Consider the following 21177-nt stretch of genomic DNA (forward strand, 5'->3'; position numbering starts at 1 on the left):
AGGTGAATCACAGGAATCAATTTTGTGTCATGGCTGCAGAAAATTTGCAAGTGTAAATCAAACTGTTCATTATATTTGTTTGACACCTTCTTTCCCTCTCTTTTCTATCCTCTGTATGAGGAGTGTGTGTATATGTGTATTTGCACACATTTGACCTTTGGTCACTGGAGTGGAGGTCTATGTCGGAATGTTGTAAACTATTAGGTCAGGGCACTGTATATTAGTTACATAGCATAAATGCTCACAAGCATGAACCTGATATTTTTCTGTTTATAAGCCCACTCCTTAGAAATAACTAAGTGTATTAATCTCCATCTGAATATATGTTACTTATATTTCAGCCTGCACCAACAACCATAACGGAGTCTGGAAAAAACACGCAGTCAACCAAGGTAAATACTTACCTTTCACCTTTGGCAAGTGCTGTACTTTGGACTATGGCTAACTTTGTAGAAAGAGGCTAAACTCTTTGCCACTGCTGTGCCACATGAAACTACCATGTGATTAGTAACATTCTAATGTTCCTGTGTGCACAAGAGCAAGGAGCGAACAGGTGTGGAAATGCAGTGTTGAGATGTTTTATTGCTTTACAGCAGCTCAGGAGGTGTTCTGTTAACCAACTTTAATCTGTGTTGTGCTTATTTGAACTAGTGTAGATCATGATCCATAGCATTGAATAGTGGTAAGGGTAAATTATCTAAATTTTTTATTTTATGACAGCCAGCAGACTCTCAAAATAAACAGCTGTCTGAAGAGAGGCAAAAGGAACCCAATGGTGTAAGTTGTACAGGTTTTCTCTCTTTTTTTTTTTTCAAAAAAAAAAAAAAGGCTGCAGTGGTATTTCCCTCCCTCCCTTCCTCCTTGTCTCCTTCCTTGCCTTCCTCCCTTTCTCCCTTCCTTCCTTCCTCCCTCCTTTCTTTCCTTCTGTCTTTTCTCCTCCTTTCCTTCCTCCGTTCCTCCTTTCCTCATTTCCTCCCTCCCACCCTCCCTCCCTAAAAAAACCCCACAAAACCCACAAACAAACAAAACTACATCAAAAACCAAATCCATCCTATAAGCATTTCTGTATCTAATAATAGTTTGTCTCCACACAGGCAAAAAGCCAAACTTCCCCTTCTCTGACAACAAATAATGCAGAAAAAGTAACTACAGCTCAAGCTGGCCAGCCTCCACAAGCAACCTGCATAGAGACAGCAAAGGTATGGTAGAAGTAGCAAATCAAATTTTTATTGTTTATGTTATTATAGGCATTAAAAATTCATTTCAAGATGGATTCTTGTGCTGAATACTGCAAGTGAGACTGCACTCCCAAAATTCACAATGTAGAAAAGCTTAAGAGCTGTCTTGTGATTGAAGGTGGCTATGACAGACTTCCTAGTTCTGCTTTAAAGTTTGGGACTTAGAAACTTCACATTTTACCCATTAAGTAACTTAAACATCATCCTGAATATACCACTTCCAGCTAACCTGTAGCAGCATTAGAGGATAAGCATCAGCTGCAGATTGAGCCACCCAGCCACATGGTATGGGTAGTTTGCACTGGTTCTTTGGTGATCCTGATATGTGTCCACCTTTTGCTGTCCTCTTCATACATCAGTTTTTCCAAAACTTGGCTGTTAGCCAAGCAAGTGATGTTAATACCCTCACAAGTATAGGTCTGTTCCCATGTATTATGTGTTTGGGGCTCCTCTGCCATTCAAGCAAGCAGCAAGTTCCTTGCAGCTATGTGGTTATAATCAGTACTTTGCCAGTTTTTTCCCTTGCCCCTTCACAGCACTTCTGTTCACAAAAGGTGAATAGAAGGGACTGTCTGGTCAGTCAAGCTTTGTTTATATGAGCATTGCCATCATAGAGCTCGTTCATCTATGGGCTTCCAAGCATATATGTAGTAGCAGTGTTGACTCTATGTGTAGTAGGTCAGCAGGTTGCAGGTTTGCAGTGAGGTAGCCCATAAACCTTGACTACAAGGAAGAGAAAGGTTGGGGAAAAACTTGGGGTGCAGTCATTTGCAGAGGGGCAAGTGGAGAAAAATCTGAAGTAAAAGTGTGTGGTTGAGTCAGGATATAGATCTTTTGGTCTTCCGGTCTGCATATGTCTGGGTGATAAGGCCGATGTAACATGAAGGACTCCTGCAGCTCTGTTGTAACCCACATTTTTGCAGTAAGTGAGAAAGTCTTCATTTTGTGTTGGTGTTGTGCCTGCACCTAACTCACTGAAGCAGTTTTCACCCTTCCTGTTTGAACAGTATTTGCTGCTAGTGTTTATGGTATATTGAGAACTATGAGGTATAAGTGAAAGCTTTCAAAAGAGACTCGGAAGGAGCCTCATAGTCTTTCTGCACTGGAGATTTCTTTTACTGGCGAAGTAAAACGGGGGTAAAGTATTTAAAATGGCATACTTCCTTTCTCACAGCAAAACCATGCTGGAAGTGGAGAATGCCTCTGTAGTATTGTAGGTGGATGTTAGCTTGCTCTGCCCTGGTATCTGGACACTGGGCAGGTTCATTAGCCAGTTGTTGAGTCCAAAAAAATACGTGCAGCCTCAGAGTTGGATGTTTTAGGCTGGGCTCAGTATCCTGCAACATGCAGCTACTCAATTTCAGACCGCTCAGCTGGTAGGTAGAACCAGCTTCTTATTCGAAGTGTAGATGAAGAGGGCAAATAGATGTGCATGCCTGTGTAGAAGATCTCTGGTTTACTTTGTTTTGTCTCTTGAATTTTTAACATAGGGCCATATAATGAAGCTGTCTCTTTTTTTTTTTTTTTTTTTTTAATTCTCCAGCCAGAATTTGGGAAAATGTCCACAGAGGCTGCTGCAGCCAGTGCAGGTGCAGCTGGTGCAAGTGTAGTTCCTGTGGCTGATAAGTCCAGCAGCGAGGTTGGTAAACAGAATCCCAGATAAATGCTTCCATGTAAAAATGACTTGGAGGGTGTTTCTCTCTCTGAAACACTTCAGTTTCAGAAAAAAAAAATCGGTAACTGCTCAAGTACTGCTACATAATAGTTACGTGGGGTGGTGAAGGACTATCTGAAAGAATAGGTAATAAACTAGTGGCATGTCATTTATGCTTTGTCAAATACAGCTTGTTTAGAATCAATTTTACCACAACTAGCATAAACTTAATTACTCTTTATCTTCAGTTACGTTTGTATATGCCTGCATGTGAGCTGGTACGTGAATACAAATGAGCCTGTTACTGACACTAGGGAAGAAGTGGAAGAACATTTCTCACTGAAAAATTTTGGCAAGTGCAGGAAGCTTTTAATCTCATTTCCAAGAGTTTTCTACAGATTCGCCAAATGATTCAGATTTAATTTTTTTTTTCTGCACAGCATGGTAACTTCTAGAATGGTTTGCTTATTTTTTTTTTTTTTTAGCCTGGAATGGATGAGTCAGCACTAGATAGCCTAATAGATACCCTGGGTGGACATGAAGAAGATGTGCCTACTAGTCCTGTTTACACTGGTCCTGAAGTTACGGTATTTTGCATTTCTAATTTTTATTTTTTAGAAGATTAATCTCTAAAATATGTTTGTAGTTGCTCACTATTACATTGATACAGTATTTGTTGCTTAGATCTGCTAAGAGGTGAAATAGAGTTTGTGCAGTTGCATTTTAGTGCTGTTTTCAGTAAAACAGAAATTATACAGTTATGAATGTATCACAGTAGAAAACAGGGTCAGTAAAGACAGTTGTTGCTTTTTTAACTGACTTCCAGGCATGGTCTCCAATGAATCTACAAAAGGCAATGATGGAGACATAAGGGAGCACAAGCAATCTAGGAGATTTCATTTCTACTTGAGAAAGAGTAATATCTTGAGGATTTGGGGAAGGATGCATACTTTTCTGAGTTAGTTTGGGAAAGTAACATAAGAAGGATGAAGATTAAAAGCAGTACTCAGCTGTGATGAAAATTTTGGAATTTATCAATATTTGGAATTCAGTTTAGGTACAGCAATACATTCTATGGCTGGAGACACTGAAATGGCTTATATTAATACAGAAGAAATCTGGAGAGGCAAAGTTTTGCTAGGTGGTGTGCACTGTTGCAGTTAGTTAAGATGCCACATGCATGACACTAGGTCTGAAAGACACTGTAGTGACGGTCCAGGATTGTCCCTCTGCCCTAGCCAACTCTTGTGTTTTCTTTACAGAATTATCACTGTAGATAGCTCTACATTAGAAATTTATTTCAATAAACAAGAGTACAAAGACACTAAGGTGTACATTCTTTTCATAGGAAGATATATCTTCAAGATACCTGGAAGAACTGGGTAAACGAGAAGGTAGTCTCCCTCCAGAGTATGTTAAATTGTTGAAGGTTAGTGAGTTAAAAAACACATATTCTTCATGTGTGTTTTCTCTTATATTGTAAGTTTTTGCTTATCATTTACTACAAAATTAATTCTCATTGTAGAGCAAAGGGGGTGGCAAAGATGGATTCCCACCTAAAACAGATGAACGAGAGGAAGTAAGTTACCTTTTTTAAAAAAAAAAAAGGAAGGTGAAAATAGCCCAATTATCATTTGATTCCTAAGAAAATTTAAGTGTTGCCCGTCTTCCAGAAATCCCAGCAAGTGGGAGAGGTCTGTGGGGTGCCAGATAATGTAGATGCTGCTAAAACTTGTCACAGAAATTAGACTTTGGCACAGATGATTTTAATAAAGAAGTAAGAATTTTCAGAACACTGACTGAAGCTGAAACAAGTCAGATAAATGGTCGTAGAGATACTAGCCATAATAATAATAACAAAGGGAAGAAATAGTAGCCATGCATATGTCTTTAGCAAAGACAACTTGTATTTCTGCACTTCACAAGAGAATTCTGTAAGCCAGCTTGATTTTACTGTTTTATAAGTTTAACATTAAAAAAATAAAGCTTATCTGAAAAATGAATTTACTGTTGAGGGGAAATACAATTTTTCTGTAATGCCATCGTGTTGTTATGAGGTCATTGTGTGAGTAAGCATGGAGTGCACTTAGATTTTAAACCAAGTTTGACACTATTGATATTTGAAATTTAATAATCATAACCTAGTTTGCAATTTCTGGCTCAGAAACCAATGACAGATGATGAGCTTGCAGAGGCCTTGTCATCAGACTTTACCTGTAGTACTGCTTCTGCTGAAGAAAAGACAAGTCTGACAGAGGTATTGATATTTTACTTGCAATTGGTTGCCTTTACTGCAATGAAACATTGCCATTGTTATCTTAGTAGTTCACTTTAAAATTATCTTGATGATTTTCTCTTTTTTATTTTTTTTTTAAAATTTGCCTGTAATGTTGTATCTCTCATAGAAAACAAGTAAGGAAGGAGAAATTGTACAAGCACAAGCAGTAAGTTCAGTCAAGACCTCAGTTCCTCCTAAGGAGAAGACGACAAAATCAAAACAGGTATATATAGTCATTCATTGAGTAGTTGACTTCTAATTAAAAATTACAAGCACATGTTGTGTTTTATGTGTGTCTGATCTTGTAAAGATGTAAATGTGGCTAACAAAAAATTTGAAGAGGCGCTTTTGACAAGGCCAAGGGACAGGACAAGGGGGAATGGCTTTAGCCTTACAGTGGGGAGCTTGAGATGAGATCTTACAAAGAAGTTTTATCCTGTGAGGGTGCTGAGGCCCTGGCGCAGATTGCCCATAGAAGCTGTGGCTGCCCCATCCCTGGCAGTGTTCAAGGCCAGGTTGGACGGGCTTGGAGCAACCTGGTCTAGTGGAAGGTGCCCCTGCCTGTGGCAGGGGGTTGGAACTGGACGAGCCTTAAGGTCCCTTCCAACCCAAACCATTCTGTGATCCTATGATCATCCTGATTTTCAGCTGTAAATCCTGTGTATCATAGGAATTATAGGAATAATAGGAATTGTCATTGCTGAAATTCTGCTGTACCTCAGTGGGTCAGATTACTTTCTCTCTGCGTTATTCTGCAGAGTGACAGTGGTTCTTCTGGCTACGAGCAGCAGTAGAAAAATGTATGTGTTTTCTTAGCTATGTGAGGTGTGTTTAAAACTTGTATCTGATGTACTTTTCTCAAGTTTCAAAAACCTTTCTTGTTTCCTCTGTAGAGAGCAATATGATCTTACACATTCTGGGTTTACCGTGTCAAAGCATTTCACAATTGTATTATATGATATTGTGCTCCCTCCCCTCTCCCCCTTCCCCCTTTTTTTTTCCTTTTGCTCTCTCCTTAAGAGGAGATACATATTAATTAGACTGTGTTCATCTTACCACATGATTTGCAATGTCCTCCAATGTGATATTAAGGAAATCAGGTAAAGCCAAACAGAAATGACCAGTCTGGTGCTGGCTGTTTGCTTCATATACAGCATAAAAGATTTATGAGATAAAACCTTTGTCAATTTAAATCGCTAATTGGATGATTTATGAATATTCTTAAATGCAGAAAATTAAAGATGATGCAATGGAAGTTCTTCTTGGTACTCCTGGTGGACCTGAACCTGAACCTGAAGATCATACCCGTGTTGTAGAGGTGGCAGAGGTATAGTCTTACTCACTTTTACACTGGTTTTCAGACTCTCCCATGGAATCACAAGACCTCTTTGTTAGATACTGTACAAATGTGTAAAATAGACTTTCATATCAGAGGCCTAAGGAATGTCTGACTCTTACATGATTAAGAAAATTAAGAAGTGAGGAAATCCTGAGTGGATACAAGTAAAAAAAAAATGCAGTAAGATGGTTTGGAAAATTATAGGCATTTCATTTGACTGTACAAGCTTACATACATAAACCTTTCACTGTGTTAGTTATAGCTCTGTTTTTTTTCTCAAGCATTGGGTACAATTTATAGCAAGCTTTTGTTTTGCACATGTTTAGAATTTAATTTTTAATTGACTTTTCAGGTGTTTAGTGCATGTGCTCCTTTATCCATCAGACGTCATTATTTTCTGATTTGGGTTTTGCCTTTCACTCTGACTTCGAAGAATTTTGTTTTTAACAGTTAGATTTTAACAGTAGCCCTGTGTTTGCCTGTTAAACTTTGACTTTTTAGTTTAGTTTTGAAAACTCTGCCTATAACTGTACCAATAGCAATTATTTTCCCCTGTATTCATTTACAGCTCAGAGCAAACAAATGACAGGGAAATAGCAGAGAATAATTTGTCGCTGAGATAAAATGTTGGAGCTCAATTTTTACAAAAAAGAGCATGTAGTAGTGCAGGTTAATTCAGCCTGGGCCTTCAGATTACATAGTGGATGCATTAATTCTGGGAGGATATCCAGAAAATTAAAGGCTGGGTTTCAGTAACAGTGATGGAAAAAGATACAGGATTATGGCTTCTATAAACAAAGTGATGAAATCCAAGGAAACCTGAGGGTTTTATATGCACAGAAATTCTCGAAGTACGTGCCACAAAGTTATGGCTCTGAGTAGTTTTTTAGAATTTAAAATAATACAGCTGTGTTCACATATGGCATTGATTCTTAAATCATGATAATTTCACCACAGAAATTTGATAGGAATAAATTTAGGAATTTTAATATCTTACTATATGGAATAATTTTATCTGATACCAGTTCTTCTTCAAACAATAGGCTGACGAATCTTGATATTGAAGTTGACTCTACTTTGGAGTTTTTATTTTAATTTCTGTGATTTTTTTTTTTTTTTTTTTGTTCTTTTTAAGGCTAAAGCTAAGGAGAAAAATGAAAAAAAGGCTGGAGAACTTGATGATATGATACCTCCAGAATACAGGTTAACACCGAGGGTGGTAAGTTTTTTGTATCTTCATTGCCTTGTGGATAGGGCACGTGTCTGACACTTTTGTCTCAGAGAGGGAAAGAATATGGAAAAACCAAGCAAAACTAGTATTTAATCAGCAACTTTTTTCTGCTGGTCATTTCTGTATCTCTAGTTTCCTTCTCTTTGTGGGCGTGAGTGGGTTTTTCAGGCGTCTGAGCAAAGATCTTATCTTCCCAAATCACATACTCTTTCTCCAAGAGTGGTGTTCCTTGTTCCTGATACTAAAACTCAGTATGGTAAAATCCATCCCTTTACAGAAGTGCTGATGGGTATCACTTTGTAATGTAACCTTGAAACACTGTTGTAAAATGGTATAAAAATAAACTAAGATTTTCAGAATGTCACTTCTAAGTGATGGAGGTTTTTCTCAGAGTGAAAAAAAAACACCCATAGAACTGAGATGTGTTTTCCACAAAGTTTGGAATTGGAAGTTTTTGCAACAGTTTACCTGATGTTATCAAGGTTGCTATATAAAATGGTCTTGCTAGAGCTGGATGTTAACATTCTGTTGTGAAAGGAGCAATTTTACCCCTCTTTTTAGAGATTTCAAGACTACCTGACTACAGACCTGGGATTTAACCCCCTATTTGTTAAGTGCAAAAGCTTTATCTTTTGCACTTAAAAGCTTCTTTTACTACTAGATGAATTCTTGATAGTTTACTAGGGAATTAATTCCTGATGCATGTTGATACAGACAGGAATGAGCTCTTTCTGGTCTCTTGGCCTGTTTGTGTCGTGCTGACATCGTATTTGCTTGTTTTATCCATTTAGCTGGCCATATAAGAATTTGCCCTGTTTAGAGGATTTCCTGTAACTATGTTACTGGTTTCGTCTTATGTTTATCATAGTAACATGGAATCATACAATGGTTTGGGTTGGAAAGAACTTTAAGATCATCTAGTTCCAACCTCCCTGCCATGGGCGGGGTCACCTCACACTAGACCAGGTCACCCAATGCTCTGTCCAACCTGACCTTGAATGCTGCCAGGGATGGGGCATTTATCACTTCTCTGGGCAACCCATTCCAGTGCCTCACCACCCTTACGGTAAAGAAGTTCTTCCTTATATCTAACATGAACTTCCCTGTTCAAGTTTAAACCCATTACCCCTTGTGCTATTGCTTCAGTCCTTGATGAAGAGTCCCTCCCCAGCATCCTTGTAGGCCCCCTTCAGATACTGGAAGGCTGCTCTGAAGTCTCCACACAGCCGCCTTTTCTCCAGGCTGAATAGCCCAACTTTCTCAGCCTGTCTTCATACGAGAGGTGCTGCAGCCACCTTATCGCCCTTGTGACCCTCCTTTGGACTTGCTTCAGCAGCTCCATGTCCCTCTTAATGCTGAGAACAGCAGAACTCCATGCAGTACGTCAAGCAGGGTCTCACAAGAGCAGAGCAGAGTGTCAGGATCACCTCCTTCATCCTTCTGGTCACATTCCTTTTGATCATTTACTTTGTGTTACTTTGCTGGTAATTATACAGTATGGAACTTCTTAAAACAATGGAAAAATGTCAGTTATACTTACTTTACTTCTAGGATAAAGATGGAAAGCCAGTATTGCCAGAGCCTGAAGAAAAGCCTAAGGTTAGAAAACTGACAATGTTGATAGAGTGTGAATAGATACCCTGTTTTCTCCTTCCCTATTGTCACTCCTCTCTCTGCCATTATGTAAGTCTCTTGGTCTACTTGTGTGTTTGCTGCCTTCCACAAAACCTGCTGATCTGAAGTGTCAAGTGAAAGTTGGATTTCTTGAAATTCACTGGCTGCGAATGAAGAGCTCACAGTAAGAAAAAGGTTTACAGATAACTAACACAGGAGAGAATTACAGAAATGACTACTGACGCAAATAAAAGCTTTGTGGGGTGTTAGTTTAAGGGATTCTGTAGAAGTCTGTTGGAGTTGCTGAAGGACAGAGAGAGGCAAGGCAGGAAAATCTTTGTTTTCTTGACAGTTCCCTTTCATTAGTCATCACATATAAAGGAACATGACTGGAAAGAGGGAAAAAGCCACTGTGAACATTTTCCTAATCATGAAGAACAACTTGAACTTTGCAAAAAGTATCCATTGTGGCCTAGAAAGTGCAAGACAGAATGAAAAGATTGGAAGTTACAAGGTTTTTTTAAATTTAAAATGGACAGGAAGAAAGCAAAGATTGGGAAAAGCAAAGGAACTGTGCACTGAAGAAACTGAGGGCTTCACTTTGCAAATACTGTAAGTTGATGAAAGCTACCAAGTTGGATAAGTACAGGAAACCCCTGTTCTTCTGAAATGAGTCAGGACCAATCTGAGCAAGACTGACACCATGCCTTTTAGCAGGAATGTGAACTCATTTATCTTACTAAAGCTTGAAATATAGAGGAACGCAAAGGCAGTGGTGTAAACACTTCTCATTTCTAGAAATTCATGTGTTGGGTCTTAGACATGGAATTGTCTGTAGTGAGTGATGTGCAAGAGCTGCACAGAAGGAACACCTGCCAATCGTGTCATAGGAAAAAAAAGGAGAACAGTTGTGAGGGAACCAGGCACTGATGTTTAGGAGACAAGCATTCCTGTTTCACAGGGAGCACAAAAGAGAAGGACACAAAAAGCAAAAAAGCTCCAGAAGAGGAACTTGGCATGAGTTAAAGAAGGTTGGTTCATGGCTTGACTAAAGTCCAATACAAAACCAAAGCAGAAGATGAACTCAGAATCATTAAGTCGTATGCCAGAATAATTAAGTGGTTGGTAGGAGAATAGGTATTTCTGTGCTCTTTCATCTTTATCAGTCAGAGACACAAATATAATTCAATGGTTGTTCTGTAAGTTGTTCTGTTAAATATCTATTTTCTTTTTCTAGCTAAGAGGTTGCATTTTCCTTTCAGTAGCCGTGTAAACAGTATTGAACATCATGTTCTTTATATTATACTGACTTTTGATAACAAAGCAACTGACTCATTCTGAAAAGCTATTTTCTTTCTTTATGCACCACAAAACTCATGGTGTTTTGTTGCACATAAATGTGAAAGATTATTTTCATGTTGGCTACAAAAGTTTTCCTGCTTTCTAAGTACTTGAAATATAATTCTTGGAAAGATAAATTAAAACCAGGCAGTGAGTCACCTCTACCACATGGGTTTTCTTTTTGCAGCCTTTGAGTGAATCTGATCTTGTTGATGAATTTTCAAAAGACTTTGCGTGCCCTGCCCAGCCTGCAGTACAGTCCAAACCATCAAAGCCCAGCAGCATGTCCAAAGTACGTCTTTCTAGTTCACTGAAGATGCTGACAGTGATAGTTTTGCTAAGAGTGGATGATGTTACTATTCTTTCATTAAAAATATTCTGGTTTTGATCCCATCCTCCAACCCCCGATTCCATGGAGGATTGGCAGTTAGGCCTTAACTGAGGGGTTTCTGCCTTTAAATTTAGACTTTTCTTCTTGGTCTGTACTGTATGAAAAAGAAAGCGGGGGGGGGGCACTTAACAGGCACCTTTTGGGTTTCTGAGCATAATCAGTAAAATGCAGTGTAAATGTTCTGTTTCAGATGCCTTCAGGTTCTGTGGCTGCAAAAACTACTGAGGATGAAGCAGTTCCTTGTGCCACAGCTTGCACTCTGCAGTCTTCAGCTGCAACAGCTGTGTCTTCAGTGAGTAGTCTTAGCTGGAAATGAAGCAAAATTTGGTGCTTCATTTATGAAATGGTATAGCATGTTTTCAAGATGCTTGTTTCAGTATTTCATATTATTCTTCCTTAAAGGTAAGCCACAAAGGCAGTGTGCTTTCAAACAAGAAAAGATAAAAAATAAAAGTCAAACACAAACTGAATGGGGAAGATCAGTGACCTTCTTAATAAAGGAAGTCAAACTGACAGTTCTTGTGGCCTACTCTAGCACTTACTGCTGTAAAAGGGATGTTGCTTGTGAACTTAATAGATACTTGCAGGAAAAGACAGTTTCTACAAAAAAATAACAATTGTCCTGCTGAATATTTTGAAGGAAGATGACATTAAAGGCTGACATTCTTGCACCTGTTTGCAGAATATATATGATTTTACTAAAAAAAACAAAACAAGCTCCTGTGGAACATTTTAGCTGTGATTAAGTCTTCAGAAAGGAGAAGCCTGTTTACAGAGCAGCCTCTGACAAAGTTTCCTTATGCCTTGAACCCAGCAGATCCCAAGTATGTGAAAGCAATTAGGGAAAAAGGCATTACTGTTTTTTGGTTTGCTTCTCAGTTTTTACCTTAAGGAATGTGTGGCTTGTATGTGAACAGGTTTATTCAGCTGCAGCTGAACTGCAAACTAAGAATTGTTTTTTACTGTATCAATACCCCAACAGGTTGGCCAAGTGGCAGATGAAGCACTGGAAGCCTTATCCAGTACCCTAGGAAAGATGGAACCTGATCCAGATGAAAAGAAGCCTGCTGTGGACAAAATTAAGGTAGAGAGACAATCAGACCTCAAAAAACAGACTGTTGATGTAATTATCGTTAGTGTTACTGTATTTCCTCAGGCTAGAAACAATTTAGAGGTAATACTTCAACTTTTTTCTTTTTTTTTAAAAAAACCAAAATTTACCTGTGAAGCTAGTTGTGTTCTGCTTAGGAAGTACTAGTACCCTTTCAACACAGGGAGTATATTTTCTTGATAATTTTTCCTGTTACAGTACAACAGTTCTTTCAGCTTCTGAAAACTGCATTTGTTTAGTGTCTTACTGCTGAATCAAAGCATAATTAACATTACATCAGAGGTAGCAACCTTCTTTCAAAAGGTACCAAATTTATGATGAGTTGTTTAAATTACAAATGATACATAAAACTGTTTTTTGCCACTTATCTTGTTATTTTAACAGGGAGCCTTAAGCAACACACTCAAGTATGTGTCTTCTGAGTGAATGCTGTTCATAGTCCCAATCTGAATACCCCCCATTTGTGACCCCAAACCATGGGCCAGATGGTATTGACTAGAGCCAAAGGACAGCATTTTGAGTGGGCTGGAACTCCATCAAAAAGAAGTTCCCAAAGTTGGCTTTACTACCTTCTCCTAGTTGCCATCTTCCAACATAACTTTAAGGGGGATAGTGCTTTTTGAAGTTGGCTACAGATTTCTCTGTTCAGCCTTCCTTTGCACACAGCCCAAACAGCTGTTGAGAGGATTTCAAAAGAAGTCAAGAGTTAAGATTCGGGTATAATGCTATTTTAGATTGGTCTGTAATTATCTATTTACTTAACTCTGTTGATCTTCACTGAAATAGGTAGAGGTACTTCTGATATACACAGGAGGAAACAGGCAGAGAGATAAAGGCTTTCTCAAGAGAATAGGCTTTCTTCTAATTTTCATGAGATTTTTATCTGGTAGTTGGATTAGAAAGACTAATTTGAATCAGGAGATCAAAGACCTCCAAAGTTTGCTCATCTGCATTTCTGTTGGAATGTAATTATTTATTTTTATTAATATTATTTTGATTTTGCCTTCATAGGAGAAAACCAAACAGGAGCAACACAAAAAACTGGGTGAAGATGAAGAAACAATTCCTCCAGAGTACAGATTAACAGAAGCAAAAGTAGTTTATTTAATGTGCTGTCTTACTCTTACTTTCCTTTCATTCGTAAGAATACATAGATGAAACTGAAACTCCATTTCATTTTTATATGTTGATGTTTAGTTCAGCCATTTTTTTAGCATATAAAAATTCCAGTTTGTAGTTTCTGAATATCTGACGTCTATCATTAGATGCCTACATAGGCACTGAAGTGATTTGGATGTAAGTACCTACACATGAATAATTAAGGTTGAGATTAGTGCCCTGGAATCTTTCATTAGCTTTCTGTATTCTAGTACTTAGTAAATTGTGATTGCTCAAAGCTGTTAAAAAATGCTTCAAGGTGGTATGCTTGCAGACATCACCACATGACTCATTTGACATAAATGGGTAGCACAGGTGTAGCCAAGATTTGCGCAACATCTGCCACAGCTGCCGTTGTGAAAAGATAACGGCCTTTCTGAAATCTGTGTCCAGGATTATTGCTACCAATGTTGATAGAGGCTGGAATTTTATTTATTTATTGTGCTATTTCTGTGGAAATTGAAACATTAAGTAGGGAAGCTCAGAATCCCACACTGAATCACTTTCCAGCACTCAGATACTTTTAAGTTACAGAACCTGGATTTATTAAATGACACTTTGAGTAACAGCAGCAAATGGAAGAGGTTGCTTAGGTCGTTTTCTTGTGTAATAGTCTCTGCTGAGTGCTGTCAGAGTACTTGTATTGAAAGTCATTTAAAGATTGCTTGGAATAATACAAGGGGATTTTTATTTTGTAGGGTAAAGAGGGGAAACCACTCTTACCAAAACCAGAAGAAAAGTCCCAGGTAAAAAAGTGAATATTCAGAGTGTTTCATTCATTAATTACTTGCCCAAATGTCAGTAAGGTTTCCCAATTTTCAGTTTGAAAATGGAGATAGACTGTGTTACCTGCTCACTTTTTAGTAGATGGAAATGCTTACAAGCCTCTTTCTTTTTGTTCTTAATGTTAGCCTATGAGTGAAAATGATCTTTTAGAGGGTTTGTCAGAAGGATTTTCCTATTCTCCATCTCCGTCTGCACCATTACCTACACCAACTGTGATAAAGGTGAGTATATTTGATTTCTGAAAATTTGTTTATTTTCAGATTTGTTTCAACAATCTTGATATTTTATGTTTTCCTCAAAGTTCATGTAAACTTTCTCTAATCAAATTCAGTAACTAAAAATTTAAAATATTTCTGCAACAAATTAATAGGAGAGCAGGATTTTAATAATGAGGAAAAAAACTAGGTAAGTTAGTTGTCATCTTTTAACAGCTGTTTGCATAAGTAATGCTTTGCAGTTGAGAATTTTTAAAGTGTTACTTGGGAATATAGATGGGCTTGGTGAAGTCTTAGCTCCTCTGAAGCTATATTAAACATGCCTCTGACTTAAGCTATGACAAGGTTTAACCCAGTAGTTGGGAGGGAAGATTGAACATGAACAAACTGAGATGCAAAACAGTTGTGCAGTGCTTCACGGAAATAAGATTCAATCTGAAATAAGTAAAGCTTTCAAAAAAAAATGAAGTCCTAGAAATAAAGAGGGTGGGTATTGCATTTTAGAGGCGTGGAATTTGATGCATGTTTTTATTTTAAACTTCTGTGTTAGTAATGATGCTGTGTCTTGTTTCAGAAAACCAAGAAGGTCAAAAATTCTTCAGGTTCTTCCGACATTGTCTCTGCTGCTACAGTTTCTTCAGTGCACTCAGCAACTCCTCTAGCTTCTACCTCTGTAAGCAAACTTTTCTGTAAATCCTATTCTGAAATTCAGAATTGACTAATGAAGAGAGATGGGAGCATGATCCGACCAGTTTTATTGATACAGACTATTGCACAGTTAAACAATTTGTTACTAATAATGGCAACTGGAAGGCAAGAAAATGTTCCCCCTGGGAGGGGAGGGGGAGAGGGTGGGAAAGTATGAATTTCTGGACGGAGTTACAGAGCACATCAGAGGATGTCTGCATTTCCTTTCTATGGGTAAGTGCAGGTAGTTACCTCTGTGCAAGTGGTTTCATTTTGAGGCTTGGGCCCTTAGCAGAACACCATTTTTTTCCTGGTTAGTTAAGAAACATCATGAGAACATTTAAAATAATAATAGTGTAGCCATCACCGTAGTGGCAAAGTCATTTGCTAAGCTTATAAAAGGAGGAAAGAAGGGACAGGCAGCACCAGTGCCTTCTTTTAATACCAGAACTTCCCTTCCTTGTGTTTAGTTGTCATGTTGCCTGGATCATTTTTTAACCCATTTTGATCTGTGCAGTTGTGCACTAGTGTTTCCAGCCTAATTTGAGAGGGGACTATAAAGCTCCTCCTGCCTGGGTTCTTACTGGTTTTAAGGGCTTTTTTTTTCCTAACCATTTTTTGAATAAAGCTGGTGTGAATTAGCAAAAGAGGATACATATTGTAAAGATAAAAATGTTAATGAGTTTTAATTCAGATTGACACTTCTTTAACAGCTAATCTGCAGTGATAATGATGTTTGCAAAATTAATGGCATTTGCCAAAACCCAATCTTTTCATACAGCTGTTCTCATTAAATCATTTAGGCATATGTGTAACAAAAGAAAGTCATTAAAATAAATTCCATAACCTCTTCTTGAAATTATGTTTTCTGTAGGTCTAAATATTCTGTACTTGTTTTCCCCAGTATTGTTCTACACTGTAATTACAAAAGGAGAGCTGATTGGTCGTTGTTCACTGAAGTTGACAGTTCATTAGTCAGTACTTGTATTAGCTTGGTGAATTGAGTTATTTTTACAGCAAATTTGCGTTCATGAATATGTTTATACTTTGTTAGGGAGGGAAAGAGATGGATGAAGCCTTGGATCTCCTGTCTGATTCCTTGGGACAGAGAGAACCTGACCCTGATGAGAACAAAACGGTTGTGGACAAAGTAAAGGTAACAAAAGACATTCTGAAACTTGTGCAGTCTGGTGGGGAAACTAAAGTAAACAACTGAAAAAAAAACCCTAACAAAAGAAAAAAACCCAAACAAACAAAATCTGAGATACTTACCTTACTTGTTGGATGTTTTGGGGTTTTTTATATATTTTTTTAGTACTGCAATATGTGTTATACATTTATAGAAGCATACAGCATGTCATTTTAGATATAGAAGTAAGATTCCTAGTAAAAAAAAACGTGCTTTTATGTTGTCCTAAATGTAGGCATGTCAGCCACTCTTGAGCCAACTGGATTACTTGTGTGTTTTGTGACAAATGTTGAATTAGATAAATATACATTAGCCACTTAGGGGTGAGTGTTGAAATATTACAGGAAATTTGCAATAATTTGGTTTCAGTGCCTTTTATTGTTATTCTAATTATTTTTCAGGTGTCTTCTCAAAAAATTAATTATGTAGCCCCACAAAAAATAAGTTCATCAACAGATGTCTTCATTTAATCAGTCCCATTTTTTAACTTGCGTGTCTCTGCTTGCTTTGTCTTGAGTCTTTCTTCATATAATTGTGTAAAGATCTTGCCTGTAATAAGAAAATCAGGCACATTTCTGTGTAATAGTAAATTGTAAACTGAAATAATTAAGAAAAAGCATGTTATTGGGGGAAAAAAAAAACAACACCGTAAGATGCTCATTAATAAATTCAGTCTGGAATCTAGAAGGAGATTAATCTCAGACAGGTTCCTGTGCAGCGGTTATTGGCTGTCTTGGGAACAGGCAAGAGGCAGCCTGGCTAGCTTTGTCTCTTGCCGTAGCAGAGGAGTGACTGCTCTATGTGTGTGATCTCAGCAGCTGCTGTGTTTCAGTGGAGCTGTAGGAGCCCAGCTTTCTTCATGTGGTGTTCTTTATGAAAGGCATGGAAAATGCCTATGTTCAAAAAAAAAGTGTCTTCATTAACAAATACAAAAGTACTCTTCAACAATGTGCTTAAAAACCTACTTGTATGCAAACCAGGTGTTTTGTTTGGGACATTTCTGGTATGTTCTCTCAGAATTCTATGCAGCTTAAATTGAAAAATAAATGTAGTGAAAGGAATGCTTCCCTCCTTGATGGAGTTTGCAGAGCTTGTGCTTCTCTGGCTTTGAGGTGTGTTGGATTTGAAACTGAGCCTGGCTTTGAATCTGATGAAAAGTGTAGGCTGCTCTTGATCAGTTTGGGTGTGAGGCGGATATGTACCCCGAGTTCTGCTGAAGGTACTGGGATGCATTCACGGGTAATACATTTCAGGAACATTGGCTTTGTGTTAAAGGTACTGTGCATGGATGAGATTTGATGCAGAAGTATGGAATGACTTCTTTTAGCCATATTGTTGAAAAGCAAAACTGAAAACTGACACGACTTCTTCATTTTGATATGCTGCTGTTTATGTATGTCTAACTTACTAAATGTGTACACTTACTGAGAGATAGTCATTTTAAAACTTTCAGGCATGAAACACACTTCATAGTGAAATAAATATATAGGGTTTTTTCTGATAGTTTAAAAATTTTAAATTTAAAAAAGGTTCTGTCCTAAGTTTATTTGAGTACTCTTGACTACTGTTTGCTAATATTTCTAACATAAGTATTCAGTTGTTAAATGCTTTCAGGAAAAGGCAAAATCTGAACACAGAGACAAACTTGGAGAAAGAGACGATACTATCCCACCTGACTATCAAGAACTTCTGGAGTCAGGTGAGCAGGTAAGGAAAAGTTAGTTTTGTTAACTTTGTTAGTTTGGACTTGCAACACCATAAATCTGTGTGTATGAGCCAGTCTGTCCTTGTTGGTTTTATAAGAACAGGGAAGCTGAGGAAGTGTGTACTATATTTTCATATTTGTGTTAAACATGTAAATATCCTACAGATAGAGTAGCTCTGTATATCCTTGCATGCATTTAATTCAAAAAACAAGAAAAAAGTAGGTTTTGATCAGTAGGTTTTGGATCAGAAAACTGCTTTTCCAGTAGACTACGTAGAAAGATGATATTGTAAATGTAGTGACAGACCATGAAAAGGTACCATGAACTGTCTTTGAGTACATAGCACAAGAAACAAAGAAATCAACTTTCTTCGTGATCTGTAAACTCCCAATGTCATACGTAAGTATACGTGTATCTTAAACCTGATCTAAGCAGTTCAAAGTGAGGATGTAATCTTTCTTCTTCCCAAGGGTAAACCAATAAAGCCAACAGCAAAGGGCAGTATGAAACACAAAGAACCAGATGTAACATTTATGGTATTTTTGCTTTGTGTTTGTTTCATGCGGTGTCCTCTGATCTGTTTTCCAAAGTAGTGTCATTGTAGGCTCAAGGCATGATTCATTGCAGGTTCTCATAAATGCTATTGAATGGAGTAAGTAATAGTAACTGTGTGGATAATAAAACTTCTGTGAAGATTAACTGTTCACAATAATTGCAGTTTTTATATGCAACTAATGTAGTGAATGTTCAGGTCCAGTACTGAAAGAAACTGTGTGTCTTGGAAACCTCAAATAGACATCTCTGTCCTAACATGTGTGTAGAGCCCAGGTATAGTTTGGTTTTTGGGGTTTTTTTTGTTGGCTTTTTTTTCTTTTTTTTTTTTTTTTTTAGAAAAGTATAATTAAAGCAGACGTAAATCCCTGAAACATCAAGTTGACTGTGGGAAGTATTGCATATTGTGTGACTTAAGAATTAAAATTATTGCAGAAGCGAGTGGATGACTCTGCAGCTATCGACGCCCTATCAGGTGACCTTGATACTAGTGCAAGGGCTCCTGCCACATCACAGCACTCAAAGGTAGGACATTTTCTCTAATAACTTGGAAAATAAACAGTTTTTCTCTGCTCTATGAATATCTCTCACTTATTGCAGTAGCTCAGTTTAGGTTTTGAGCTAGCCTCTTTGGAAGATGCTGTCCAAAGTGGTTGTCTTACTACTGTGATGGAAGTTTCATGCATCTTGCTGTGTACTAAATGTTTGGAAAAAGGAAGATTTTGTGATATGTAATCTCCCCATGACCTGGCCATGTGCACCTGAGCCCAGAACCCCTCCATGTGCTGGGCTGCATTCCCAGACAGTGAGAAGCAGGTCTAGGAGGGGATTCTCCCCCCTCTGCTGCTCTCTGGGGAGAACCTCCCTGCAGTCCTGTGTCCAGCTCTGGGGCAACACCGCAAGAGGGATGTGGAGCTGTTGGAGCGAGTCCGGAGGAGGCCACAGAGGTGCTGCGAGGGCTGGAGCAGCTCTGCTCTGGAGACAGCCTGAGAGAGCTGGGCTAGTTCAGCCTGGAGAAGAGAGGCCTCCTTAAGGAGAGACCTTAGAACAGCTTCCAGTGCCTAAAGGGGCTACAAGAAACCTGGAGAGGGGCTTTGGACAAGAGTCTGTAGGGCCACGACAAGGGGGAATGGCTTTAACCTGACAGAGGGAAGACTGAGATGAGATTTTAGGCAGAAGTTCTTCCTGTGAGGGTGCTGAGGCCCTGGCACAGGGTGCCCAGAGAAGCTGTGGCTGCCCCATCCCTGGCAGTGTTCAAGGCCAGGTTGGATGGGGCTTGGAGCAACCTTGTCTAGTGGAAGGTGTCCCTGCCCGTGGCACAGGGTTGGAACTGGATGAGCTTTTAAGATCCCTTCCAACCCAACCCAGTCTGTGGTTCTGTGATGTGATGTGTTTTATCCTATGCCCTGATCTCTCACCTGCAGACAGAGGGACTGATACACATGGTTTTAAATGATGAATACTTTTTGTACTTAGCTGGGTAAAGCACCTGCTGTTGTCTCTCATGCTACTGACTTCTGCCAGCCTATCCCTGCCTGCTTCCTACAAGGAGAAATGAAAAAAAATAGCTTGAAGTTACAAAATCTTTGATCTTTGACCAAACCAGTGTATTAGCAGTCAAAAATTAAATCCCTTGAATAGACACAGGTGTGGAAGCATAACCAGTTTCCAGGTGAACTTTTACATTAATTTCTTTAAGCATATATTATAAGGCACCCAGTTACCAAGAGTGAATTACAAGTTTGTCCATACTTAAAATGTTGATTATGATTATCTGTGCTTTTATGATGTGTTTGTTCCTCTCCTGGGGGTCAAAAAGCAGCAGCTTGCAAACTGAAGTTAACATCAGATGTAATTCCTGGGAGGAAATACCTGTGTTTCCATATAGGTTTTCTGGCCACCTCAGTACTTCCCCAGGTGCTTACCTTGACACCAAATCCTCAGATGGCTTAAGACAAACTCCTGGTGTTTAAAGAGCTGTTTTGTTTGGTTATGAACTTCTAAATCTGCTAAATCTGCTGCTGCAACATTATTGCTTTGTATTAAATACAAAATATGCCCATATACCAGGTTTTTTATCTCAGTATGCTTTCTGGTGCCCTTATCTCCCCAGTATTACATGAAGCTCCAGATTCCACCTTGCCATGGGCTAGTGGCAGTAATTACATGCTTGCATCCTGTGTTGAGCTCTCGCCCACCCTACCAGCTGCATTTAAAAAAATGTGTTACGGCAGATGTTGAAGTAGGAGCCATCAATTCTCTATTCTGTTTGTAACTGTAATTATTTTTTTTCTTTGGAGTGTAGGACAAAAGTGGAAAGGAAACCACTAAGCCAACCCCAAAGGCTAAAGGAAAACTCAAAGACCCTAAAACGGTAGAAACATATGAATTATAATATGGAAAGTCATGGTTATCATACACTACAAATGTGAAACATGGGCAACTGGATTTTGGATTCATAATACATGGCTGTTACTCTGGGGAGAATTTTACATGGATAGGTTGAACTTGATCAATTTTTGTAAGCATATACATAGGAGAGAAGCACCTTTCTATTACAAGGAAAATGTTCAATAAAAAGGGGCTAAAATATGTTTCTTTCAGAGAGAGTATGGTATTCTACAGGGGGCTCAGTGCATGCACCACAAGCTCTTCATTCCTATGTTTGCTGATACTAAAGCCACACT

The 21177-nt window shown here is 38.4% G+C and overlaps 1 protein-coding gene across 1 annotated transcript in view; it reads left to right on the plus strand.

Annotated features, from left to right (window-relative positions):
- Window positions 1-21177, plus strand: part of CAST (calpastatin) — a gene marked incomplete at its 5' end in the record, with an annotated part of 61037 nt that overhangs the window by 37030 nt on the left and 2830 nt on the right. Inside the window, 22 exons of the mRNA XM_080638351.1 lie at window positions 342-392; window positions 721-777; window positions 1095-1199; window positions 2782-2877; window positions 3378-3479; window positions 4241-4321; window positions 4418-4471; window positions 5057-5149; window positions 5298-5393; window positions 6402-6497; window positions 7645-7728; window positions 9292-9339; window positions 10883-10987; window positions 11277-11378; window positions 12069-12170; window positions 13209-13292; window positions 14054-14101; window positions 14267-14362; window positions 14931-15029; window positions 16098-16199; window positions 17847-17939; window positions 18926-19015. Coding sequence (XP_080494477.1) covers window positions 342-392; window positions 721-777; window positions 1095-1199; window positions 2782-2877; window positions 3378-3479; window positions 4241-4321; window positions 4418-4471; window positions 5057-5149; window positions 5298-5393; window positions 6402-6497; window positions 7645-7728; window positions 9292-9339; window positions 10883-10987; window positions 11277-11378; window positions 12069-12170; window positions 13209-13292; window positions 14054-14101; window positions 14267-14362; window positions 14931-15029; window positions 16098-16199; window positions 17847-17939; window positions 18926-19015 — 1884 coding nt within the window. The remainder of the gene's footprint in view (window positions 1-341; window positions 393-720; window positions 778-1094; window positions 1200-2781; window positions 2878-3377; window positions 3480-4240; window positions 4322-4417; window positions 4472-5056; window positions 5150-5297; window positions 5394-6401; window positions 6498-7644; window positions 7729-9291; window positions 9340-10882; window positions 10988-11276; window positions 11379-12068; window positions 12171-13208; window positions 13293-14053; window positions 14102-14266; window positions 14363-14930; window positions 15030-16097; window positions 16200-17846; window positions 17940-18925; window positions 19016-21177) is intronic.

Source organism: Psittacula echo (genome assembly GCF_963264785.1).
Source record: "Psittacula echo genome assembly, chromosome: Z".
Classification (NCBI taxonomy): Eukaryota; Metazoa; Chordata; class Aves; order Psittaciformes; family Psittacidae; genus Psittacula; species Psittacula echo.